The 12061-nt window shown below is 48.1% G+C and overlaps 1 protein-coding gene across 2 annotated transcripts in view; it reads left to right on the forward strand.

Moving 5' to 3' along the window:
• Hnf1b (HNF1 homeobox B) overlaps positions 1-12061 on the forward strand; it is a 50717-nt gene that overhangs the window by 18499 nt on the left and 20157 nt on the right. For both annotated transcript variants that reach the window (XM_055620264.1, XM_055620266.1), the window contains exon 5: positions 10168-10328. In XM_055620264.1, coding sequence (XP_055476239.1) covers positions 10168-10328 — 161 coding nt within the window. The remainder of the gene's footprint in view (positions 1-10167; positions 10329-12061) is intronic.

The raw sequence follows: 12061 nt of genomic DNA on the forward strand, positions 1-12061 counted from the left end.
GAAAGCACCCAGGCACAGCAGGCTCTCATAAATGATGGCTGTTGTTATTCCCCGCCAGAGGCTAGCTTGTGTTGTTTTTTGAAAGAGGGTTTGTTTTTGTTATTTGTGTTATTTGCTATGTTGTGAGGGGTCCCCTTAGTTCCCTGTCTCCGTTGACGGTCTCATTCAATCTTGATTTTTAGAGAATTTGGGTATTTCCAACTCATCTTTGCATCTGGCATAGACTCAGTCTGGCTTCTTGTCACACAATGGGTGTAAGGCAGTTTCTTATCTTCCCCAGGACTGCTCAGTGACATCCATAAGGTCTATTCAGTGTCATGGGCATCTAGTACCAAAGAGAAGCAGCTGTGATTTGCATGACTGATATTGGGAGAAGGGCTCTGGACTGTACAGCAGGAGGTCAGCGGCAGCAGAGGACCAAGAGTTTCCTAATCCTAGCAGGGTATTTTTCCTCCTTTAATGAAAGTAGGTGTGAATACCCCGCTTGTATGTATTGCCTGTATATAACTGGGCCATGGAAGCTGCCAACTAGAGGGAGGGTGGTGCTTTCCACCCTCTAGATGGGGGGTGCATCTGAGAAGCTTGTCCCCCCTCCCAGTTCTGAAGGGGAGCTGAGAGCTGACTCCAACTTCCGGAAGAGGAAGCAAGAATGGGAGGGTGGGCTCTGGCCTGCCGTGAACAAGGGAAGCCTTAAAGCTCTTGGGAAGCCACTGTTCTCACCTTGGGCCCCTGCTTGCTTTTACCCTGTGCTCTGGCTCAGCAGCCTCCACAGTAGCACAGTGGGTAGCTCCAGCCACTACAGAGTCCTCATCAGGGAGGACTTTATCCTAATACTCTGGGGACACCAAGAGCAAAGTTTCTTGGGCAGCATACTCTGGATGTTAGGGACGGGCCAAGGCATTTAATGGCTTTTCCATGAGGAGTCTATATAATGTGGGGTGCCACGAGGCTTGCTGCTTACGGACAGCCTTTCTAAGGACCACACTGAGATAAATGTACCTGGAAGCACGGTGTAGCATTAAAACGTAGTTCATCTGAGCTGTGGTTCCGTCACTCCCTGGCAGCGTATTCTCAAATAATTTCTTTAGGTTCTTTGGCCCAACAGGGGTCCTAATACCTACACGGAGCTGCTGCAAGGCTTGAAAGTGATAACACATACCCCAAGTCATCTTGTCATTTGGCAAGGAAGACTCACTGCCCTCCTGAGGAAGTTCTGGGTCTCCTTGGGTTCTTGGTAAGGGTGTGGCTTTGCAGTTTCCATGAACATCATCATTTGAGACAACCAGAACCATGAAACCCAAAGCACTGGCAAAACCTGCGGTTCTCCAGTCTTCTTCCTACAGCTCATCAGAGTCATCTGGGGAGCTCATTAAAAATAGCTGCAGTAGCTCCACCCACCCCTATAGGATCAAAAGTGCTGAGGTACAGTGACATGGATGTGGAGCACTGTAACCTGTCCTGGGACACATGGATGCACAGCCAGGGGTTGCGCATGTCAGTCAGTCAGAGGAGAAACATTCTGAAGGGTTCCAGCAGTTCTTTGCTCAGCTGGAAGGGGAGAGGCAGCTGGGGTCGGGAGCCCTGGGCCAGGGTGCAGGAGTAACTCGGGAAAAATCATTAAGTTTCCTGAGGATTCTGACCCAAAGACTGTGTTGCTTCCAGTCTTGAGCCCCCCTTCCCATCCCATTCCCCCCCCCCGCACTCTGCCACTCAAGTACAGAGAAAGGTTTGCCATTGTGGTACTTTTATTGTTTAGTTCATCATCTGTCTCCCTCCCTCTCCTTTTCCCCTCTCCTTCACTCCATCTCTGCTTCAGGAACTCTGTGCTGTTAGAAGCCTTCCACCTTTATTAGGGACCATTAGGGCTTTACAACATCAGCAGATTGGGTGGGGCCAGTCACAATAAACAGATTTATACTGGGTATAAACAAGACACCTATAACTGCCAGAGGTTAACACTTCCGGGGCTTTTGAGTGGCAGTCTGTACGCCTGTGCCTTGGAACCTTGTCCGTTGCAGGATGCCTCTTCTAGCTCAGCACCCATTGGACTCTGATGGCCATGGAGCCTGATCGAGTACCTGTGTGTGTGCATGGTGAATGAAAAGGAAGTGCTTGGGTGATCTCTACATATTTTACAGATGGGAACAGAGACTATCTTCTTTCTACTCCAGGGCTTCTTTTGCACATCTTCCTGTCAAACAAAACCACAATGGCTCTGCCTTGTTCCCATAGTGAAAGGAGCCCTGGTGTCTAAGCTCACAGAGCCCTGGCTCACAGAGTCCTAGAACCCTGAGCTGAGGCATAGCTGGATTCCTCACTGTCTCCCCTTCGAGGCCTGGCACTGTTGTAGCCACTCGCCTCAACTGTGGAGTGAGTGTCTGTTATAGAGAGGCTCCTGACCAAACGCTTAAGGCATAAATGGAGTAAGTGTGTTATTCCATTTTATAGTTAAACAGAGCATGACATTCATTTTTTCTGTGACATCCGTAAACATTATTGGAAGGCTGGCTTCCCTTTTCTGGAAAGGACGTCCTGACATGCCATCTCTTATCTCAAGTTTACAGTTCACAAACTAGTGCCACCATTAAATGCCCCCAGAAACTTCTCAAAGAGCACAGCCTGGCTCTCTCCCTCCTTTATACCACTCAGTCTAGGCGTATTGGTTTAGTTTCATGGTCTACTGATTTAGATCCTTTTATAATATCTTACTGAGCAATATTCGATAGACAAGAAAAGTGTGAGACTGGGTCTTTCCGAGTTTCCACTGAGCGACCTAAGGTCTAGACTCTGTACATTCTGTCTTCTGAAAAGACAGAAGAAATTCTGCTGGACTCTGATCATCTCTGATGGTGCTCCCCAACACTCACCTGGTGCTCCTTTTCTCCCAGGAGACTAGAAGCCAAAGGCTCAGTGGCTGATACTTGGTGCTCCCTGGAGCGAGCATCCACCCCTAAGCCTGCTGGGTGATCAGCAGCGATCTGTCATGCTGATAGTGATGATAGTGGTGATGATGGTGATTATGCCGACTGAGCCATCCCAGCGATAGTGATGAAGAGCCTGGGGTCTGACCAGGCAAACCAGGTCAGGAGGAGGCAGCTCTAACACTTGTCAGGCCTGTTGTCCCTGGCTATCCCCTCCCAGTGGGGGAATTGCTCATGAATAGGTCACAGTGGAAAACCTCTCTTTTCTAAGGCAACTTTATTAGTCCTTCAGTCACAATACAGTTGTCTGTTTATAGGTCCTCACTTTGTGTGGACACCCAGTGGCTCAGTCTTCTGATGGCTTTATAGCCTTCCTCACATTGCCCAGCCCTCTGGGAGCATCACCATTCTCCTTGTCAGGCAAGCCTGGGAGCCTTTGTTGCAGCCATATTACCACTGCCTGCAAAGGCAACCTTTTAGAAAAACCCCAGACCCCAGGAGCCCGACTGCAGCAGGACGCTGTCTGCCCCCACAGGCATTAGACTAATGATGTCCATCATTAACCCTTCCTAGGTTTTTACCTTACTTTCTTTTTTTTTTTTTATTTTGAAAGGCATGTTTAAGTTACTGTGGCAAATGCCTATTAACCTTTTCCTTACCTCAAAAAACAGCCCAGTGGACCACAAATTGGCTTCTAACATGCTAAGTATAAACTTAGGCATCTCACTTACAGCTCTACAGGGGTAGTGTATCTCCCTTGGCAGGCAGCAAGATGACGTGGGCTATGTGTGCTGTCACTTTTAAGCCTCACTTTAGAACCCTCAGCTTATGTTAATGAAAGCACCTGCTCTTGTCCCCTCGAAGAGTCCTAGAATAGATGTTATGTTTGGGCAGCAAGACTAGAGAATGAATGAGTCCCCCCACCCCCCACCCCACCTAAGCACACACACACACACACACACACACACACACACACACACACACACACACACTCACCATCTGTATCAGTACGCAGTGAGATCTTAGGTGCAGAAGGCTGCATCCCACACATCCTGCCACACTCCTCTCTGATGCCTTCTGACATGAAATTGCTTAAACCTCTCAGTGATGTTTCCTCCATTTTGACTTTTAATTTCTTACTCCCTTTCCTTTTTCATCCTTAAAAAAAAATGTATCTCTCCTCACTACAGAAAGAAACAGGGGACTTACAGGATACATATATAACTCAGTGGCTTCTCATGGAGCCCTCAGTCTGGTTATTCTTTCTCATTGACTCATTCCACAAATCCCTGGGTACCTGGCACAGGCCAGGCTCCATATAAAAGTTGCTGGAAGGAGAGGCAGGGGCTAGAGAGATGACTTTAGCAGTTAAGAGCACTGTCTGCTCTTTCAGAGATCCTGAGTTCAATTCCCAGCAACCACATGGTGGTTCACAACCATCTGTCCTGGAATCTGATTCCCACTTCTGGTGTTCATAGACAGAATACTCATATACATAAAATATATTTTTTTAAGTTGCTGAGGAGACAACAGGGTGCCTACATTCTCATGAGAGATGCATCCAAAAGACAAGGCTGCAAACCCATAAAATTGTTTCAAACTGTCTGTCGGTCATGATAAGGTGGCTTATCCTATCAGGAGTCCATTTGGGGATTATAGGGAAAAGGAGTGGGGGTCAACTTCAGAATGTCAGACTGGCTGGGTGACCCTGGCCAGAGGTATCTTAAACCATCTGAGAACTTCTGCGGCCCATTGTGTCACATGGGCACCTGTGGCCCATTGAGAAACCCAGGATAAAGGCTCACCTGGGCGAGGCCTGCTGGGGTTCTCCGATGCCAGTTAGGCCCTTTCGGCTGTGGCCTCGGACTCTAGGCCGAAGTGATCTTACAAACTGCCTGATGTTTGATTGCAGAAAACAGGTCTCTGGCAAGGACATGCCCACTAAGGCCAACCCTGTAGAAGGAAGGGCATGGGTATCCGTCCCTCTTTCCTCCTTGGCTGTAGATGTTTGAAGGCACCATGCACTTAGCACCTACCCCAGCTCCTTACTTCTCTTTCCTCCTTGTGCTGCTGCTTGCATTTACTTTGATTTCTTTTTTATAAGAAAACCAGTTTGTGGGCTTTTCTGAAGTATCATTCAGTGCTTCACCCCTTGAGTCAAGAATGTTTGCCATCCTCACAGGCCTGTCTGTGTCTCTCCTGCCGTGATGGGGGCTCCCACGAGTGGCCTTTGGGATCTAGAACTGATTCTGACCTAGTGTTTAAATTGCTTCCATTTTTACATCAGTCATCCCCCGCCCCCCAGGCTTTCAGACTTTCAATTTCCTAAACTCCATGCAAACACATGTCTTTATCCTCAGGGAGAAATAGTATTCAGAATGGCAAAAGTCCTATGTTTCCCACAGAGAAACTGAGGCAGCCGTGCTAATTCATTTGGAAGCTTTGGTTTTTGGAGTCCCCGACTTGAAGCCAAGGAACTGTTCACATTCTTTTAATGACAAATGAACATCTGAGAAATCCACCAGAGTCTCTCTGCCTCTGTTCTCAATAAAAGTGACGGGTGCTTAGTGGAGGGAGGTGGGGGTTTATGAGGACACAGGGCTGGACCACTAACACTAGCTTAATGGCCTCCTCCTTCCTCCTCCCAGTACAAGGTTGGGACTTTATAGGAAACACATTTTTCTGTCTCCCATGATTTATGGACACGGTGGCTTCATTTTGGAAGAAGTTTCTCCTTCTCATACTCTCTCCTACCCTGGTTCAGATATCTAGTTTTCAGACCCAATGGGTTTGGACTGTACTCTGCATGAGGTTAGGAACACAGAGAAAGAATGTGTATGACAGAGCCCTGGCCAGTTGAGTAATGTTTACTCTGTCGGTGGCTGGGGTGCTTACTCGAGCTGGCATGGGTCCACCAACTGGAAGAACATTCCTGCATTATCACGAATAGGAGCTGGCTTAAAAATGAAATGTCAAGGGTGAAGGCATCCCACCAGGCTCTGGGTACAGCTTACAAATCCCAGCAAAGGGAGCCCCTCCACCCTGGCCTCAGTGCCAAGGGCCTTACAAGGGACAAGCTGAGCCCTTATTAACCAAGAGTCCCCACTCTCCTCTTTCCTTATCCATGAGGAATTCCAGATGTGATTTCCTGGGTGGCATTGTTCTTTCTGTTCATCCAGCATTTTGCCTCCCAGAAAAGCCAATGCTTCTCTTACATTGTTTTATTAATCCAGGAGAAGGTAATCTATATGTCCATTTCACAGAGGGGGAAAGAAAGAACAAAGGATAAAAAAGTTGACTGATCCAAAGTCATAACGGACGGACAGACAGACAAGAATTTTAAATATCTAGGGACCGGTGTTTTGTTGGTTTCCAGAATTGAAGTCTTTGCTGTTTTTTTGAGGGTCTTAGAGAGGTAGGCTACATAGTCTACAAGCTATAGGTAAAAGCCCCCGAAACAGATTTCTGACACCTGAGCAGTTCTTCTCTGGAGTCCTCCTCCTGTAAGGCTGTTGTGGTTGTCTTTGAACACACGAGGCACAGCTGGTCCTCAATTCATCTATCGCTTCTCTGTTGTGAAATTTGTGTGACTTCCCAGCAATCCCCTGGTTATAGACCTGGAATAGATTTCCACTTTCGATACAGAACTGTCCATACTTTCCCTTTCCGATTGTCCCCTGATGTGTGTGGCCTGGGTCCTCAAAGTGTCTGAGGTCTCCTTCCTTCATTCTGTAAACAGGCACAATGCCAGGCGCTCTGTTAGCCCGAGGAAGCAACAATGAGCAAGGCATCTCTTCCCTTGAGAGGGAGAGAAAAGTAAACACATCAGAGTCCGGGGAGGCCGGCTCCTGATGCTGAGACTCTAGAGCAGCAGTTCAACCTGTGGATCATGGCCCTTTTGGGGGCCGAACGATCCTTTCACAGGGATCTCATAGCAGATATGCTCCATGTCAGATGTTTTTGCATTATGACTCATAACCAGTAGCAAAATTACAGTTATGAAGTAGGAACAGAAATAAATTTATGGCTGGGGGAGGGGTCACCACAGCGAGGGGAGCTGTGTTAAAGGGCAGTAGCATTAGGAAGGCTGAGAACCACTGCCCTAGAGCCTTCAAAGGATAGAGGATGACACCACAGAGCAACAGGCTGACCGAAGAACATCTCCCCAGAGATGCTATAGAGAAAAGAACTGTCCAAACAGAGGGAACAGCGTAGGCAAGGCACAGAGGCAGTGGCAGAGCTGTCTGACCTGAGGTGACCGCATGGAATGTGGCGAGGGATGAGGTGTTTTAAATAAGGCAGAGTGCAGACGCACGGGCCCCATTCCGTCAGTCACAGGTATTTGGGCTCCTTCAGAAAGCAGGGGGCCATCAGAAGTTTCTGAGCAGAGAGGCCGGAGAGATAACTCGGTCCATGAAGTACTCGCTTTGGCGAGCCTGGGGACCCGAGTTTGATCCCCAGTTACCAACCCCTGACCTCCTGCAAAAGCTGGGCGTGGTGATACAGTTTTGTAATCCCAGCGCTGGGCAAGCAGAGATGGAGGCAGATTCCTGGGGCTTGCTGGCTGGCTATCCTAGCATGCTTGATGTGTTCCAGGCTAATGAGAGACCTTCTCAGGAAAATAATAATAATAATAATAATAATTATGGGGTGGTGCCTGGGAACAAATACCCAAGGTAGTCCTCTGGCTTCCACTTGTGTGTGTAGCATACATGCAAAGAAATCCCAAGGTACAGCTGGGTGAAGAGCACCCTAGAGATGGGTGCTGGCATAGGAAGGTAAGGCCAGGGTTGCTGTGTCTCTTGGGACCAAATATTTCTTCCATGCTCTTGACACCTCCAGCCAGCCTTGCTGAGTGGAAACCGGGTTGTTGGGAATTCACCACTAACCCAAGGCCCGTGAGACCCGGAGAACAGTGGGTGTCCAGCACCAAGGGCATGTCTCTAGATTGCACTGGGATGACTTGGCTGTCGTATCTACTTCCCACAGCTCAGAGGGTCCATGATAGGGCCATGACCAAATACTGACTTGAGCCAAGCAGTAAGTGGAGGGTGCGTGACCACCATCTACCACTGCCATTTCTCCTTGGGTCTTTTGTGACAGTTAACCTGGTGTCTTCAGTAAGTCAAGGTTAACCCAGAGGCCTTGTCACCTATCTCCAAGTTCAGGGCTGGCAATGGTGACTGAAGAAGAAAGCATCCACTTCTTCAGGAGGTTTCCAAGTGTTGTTCGAATGAGGATAGTCGGAAAGTAAAGGGGGAAGATACTTGGATCAGATACTTGTTACATGCCCAGCGTGGCCTGAGTATATGCACATTCACTAACTCATTACGTTCTTTGCCAGTAACCTCACAAGTGCACATTGTTAACAATAAGGAGGCTGAAGCCCGAGGGAGGCTAATAATCTCCCATATTATATATGGCTTTGGCATGGCAAAGCCAGGATTTAAACCCAGGTCTCCTGGCTCCAGAGCCTACACATTTTGCTTTCCTCTTTTGTTGCCATTTCAAGCGCTCTTCTGAATTCACAAAGTCTTGGGCTCTGTTTTCTGTAATAAGAGCATCTACTCCTGGTTTGTAGGCAATCTCATAATATCTGTCTATCCTACCTCTACTCTAACACTGGCCACTCTTCCATCCATGACAGAAGCAACATTGGGCAAGGATACAAATGGACCTAGAGCTGTCAAGCCTTGTGCCTAGTTCCATTCACACTGTGCTAACAACAGTCTCCTCCCCGTAGCACACTGTGCTCCATCTTCTAGATAAGGAAGCTGGAGCTCACCCAGCAGATAGATGGGAAAGGTATGATCAAAACAGGGATCCTCTAACACCCAGCCAGAGATCTTAAAGGGGAAGTTCAGAGACCCACCTGCACTTGGCAGAGATGCTAGAACACAACAAAGTTCTTTGGGGAAAGAAAAAGCCTATAAGCTGCAGCCTGCTTGGGGTGAGCCTCCTGGCCTCTAATGAGAGGCTCTGGACTCTTACCATACCTCTTGTGAAGGTTTTTGTTTCCCATGGATAGTGTTAGTTAATTATTTTTAAATAAATAATCATGTAGCCTGTGGTAGGGGAGAAGCCTCCCTGTGACCCATATTTGATCATCAGAGGGCTGGCCCTTTTCCTTCAGCCAAATTAAATAGGCTAAGTCCAGAGACTGTTTGACTTGAGAGCGAATCGATGGTGGGGACGGGCTGGGAGGTGAGCACATACCTGACTCCCAGGGTTATCACCGTTCTCTCAGGAGCAGGGCATCTTGGGGAGGCAAATAGCTGGTCAGAGAGTCAAAACATGCAGGCGAAATAGGAGTGAAGTCCAGATGCTTCCGAAGGAAAGAGCCGCAGGGTGGAAGCCAGGCCTCCTGCCAAGTTGCTTCCTGGGCAGTTGAAGGCATCAACAGTTGCCAGAGCAGGAGCCTCTAGAAACTGCTCTCTACCGGAGCATTCCAGCCGTGCTTAGAATCTGACCTTAGGAGTCCTAGAATTGGAGAATCTCTGTATCCGTGTCTTGAGGTCTATCCTACTGCCAGCTCACCCTGCCAAGTATCTGTGTCCTCAGTCCGGGAGTATGTGGCATAAGGCTGGGAGCTAGAGAGAGTTGTGTCCCAGCCTCAGATAGCCCCGGAGAGGCAGCACTCTCTCTGTTTCATGAGAGGAGATAGAGGCCAGACAGCCAAGGCAGGATTCAAACCTATCTGTCTATAAACCCCAAAGTCTTCCCACTGCACCTTCTTGCTAGAAAAGTCTTCTTTGCACTGATGGAAATCCTTGCGGGTTGGTCAGCCTCTGCCTTTGGAGAGACTCGTGCCTTTAGGAGGTTCAACGGGCCTTCTCCTGCTTTCCATCCACCCATCCATCCTTTCTCATCCCTCCATCCTTCAAAAGAAGTTGCCTAAATGACTATCAAGTGCCAAAACACTGGCAGCATGACAAAGAACAAAGCAAAATAGACCAAAGTGTCTTCGCCTGGATAGGAGAGAAGATGGCTCAGGCATTACAGGCTAAGGCTCACAACTCCAAAGACAAAACATTATATTTATATAAATCTTATATTCTACAATTAAAGTAGAGGCCACGCCACCCTCACCCCAGGGCAAGATGGATGATAGTTCTTGTGAGTGAACAAGGAGGAGAAAACAATTTTGTTTTCTTGTCACCCACCATTAAAAACAAGAGGTACTGAGTCAGTGTTCAGGCGCCCGAGTGACACTAATATTTCCTACTGGGTTCATGTTGTTTTGCAGGAGTTCGCTACAGCCAGCAGGGAAACAATGAGGTCACTTCCTCTTCAACAATCAGTCACCATGGCAACAGTGCCATGGTGACCAGCCAGTCGGTTTTACAGCAAGTCTCCCCAGCCAGCCTGGACCCAGGCCACAGTCTCCTCTCACCTGATGGTAAAATGGTGAGTACACCTGGGCCATTGTAGCACTGGAGCTGATAAGATAAGAGGCTAAACAAACACGACTTCTCACAAGGCCTGCCTCAAACAATGAACCATTGTAGCCCCACTGGGGAAAATGGGGGCTGTCCAGAGCAGGAACGGAAAGGTAAGCTGGTGACCCAGCCTTTGGCGGGTAGAAGAGGTGTTCAGTTTGAACCCAGCCAATAAATCTGACAGAGCTCTGCTCTCATTTTATTGATTGAATGCCTCATAAAGAAGCAAGCTGGGTGGGACGCTGTTTGGTTTGGGGCTGCCAATGACATTTGTGTTGATAAAATGTTCATTTATCCTTTCCCTCCAAGGCCTCCAAAACCAGATTTTTTTTTTTTTTTAAACAGAGAGGACCTCACTTGGAAACAACCCTCCCCCCCCCATCTCCACCCCCATGTCCTCTCCAGACTCATCTCCTTTGGTCCTGATGAGGACAGTGTCAGGCTGTAGTGGATGGCAGGAGATGGGACTCCTGAGCTGGGAAGAAAGCCATATGGCAGGTGCAGGGGGTGGTGCCTGGAGTAAGAAATAGTGACTTCAAAGGCACTGTCACCAACTCTCAAATCTCAGCTCTAGCACTTCGAAGTGGCACAGCCTTGGGCAAATTATAGAACTAGTTTGGTTCTCTTTTCCTCATCTATAAAATGGGGGTAACAGCAATAGGGTTGTGGAGGAAGTGTGATAACACACATAGGAAAACACTCAGTGCAGTAAATATTTCATGAATGGCGGTGCTGTTCCTTCAGGGTCAGCGCCGTTTTCATTGAAGTCTAACCAACAGCCCCACAGTGGACGAGCCCTTATCCTGCTCAGCAAGGTCCATTTGAATTTTCAAGGTTCTGATCCTCTCTCTCTCTTCTTAATACATTTGACTTTTATTGAATTTGTTCTTTGACAATTTCATACATGTATATAGCACACACATTCTGATTCCTGCTACTTCCACCGTCTCTGAACCTCTTTTTACATCCCCCACCACCATCCTAGACCCATTCCCCAATTCGTGTCTTTGGGAACACAAGGGCACGGACAGGGCTTTCGAGACAACAAGAGTATTACAACACCAACTGTGAGGGTAGGAAATGGAAAACTTTATTCCGCGGGTCATGCTCTGTTTCAGAGGAGGGAGGAGCTGAGGGTTCCTGACGCTGAAGGCGGAGCTGCACACATTCCCGCAAGGTGTCTGGCCCTTACCCCACCCCCACCCGTGGCCTTGGCTGGTGGGGGCTGGAGGGAGGCAGGGAGCACTTGCCATTTTAGACCTTGACGTGTGTGCTGTGTAGGCAACACAGGAGAAGTGAGTCACAGGTGACCAAGTTTCCAGTTTCTTGGAAGAAAAACAACATGTAGGTCTTGAGGGGAGTCCTGGTCTGGACAACTCCAGTTTCAGGAGACCTGAGCTGGCCTCCTCAGTGGGAGTCTTTGTCAACAAAAGTGTTGGGGCAACCAGGTGGGAGGCATTTCTCAGCCTGCTTGTGCTCTTCCCTGCAAGCTAAGAGAGACCCTTCTTCCCTGACAATTTGTGCACGCCGCCTTATCAGCGGCATTTATAAGACTTTATGGTTTCTTTTTTTTTTTCTTTAATGTTTTAAATTTTATTTTTAGTTTATTTGAATGAATGTCCTGTCTGCATGTATATCTGTCTGTACAGATGTCTGGAACTGGAGTTATAGACATTTGTGGGTGCTGGGAATTGAACCCTG

The sequence above is a fragment of the Psammomys obesus genome, unplaced genomic scaffold (genome assembly GCF_907164565.1).
Source record: "Psammomys obesus unplaced genomic scaffold, mPsaObe1.curated_primary_1811, whole genome shotgun sequence".
Classification (NCBI taxonomy): Eukaryota; Metazoa; Chordata; class Mammalia; order Rodentia; family Muridae; genus Psammomys; species Psammomys obesus.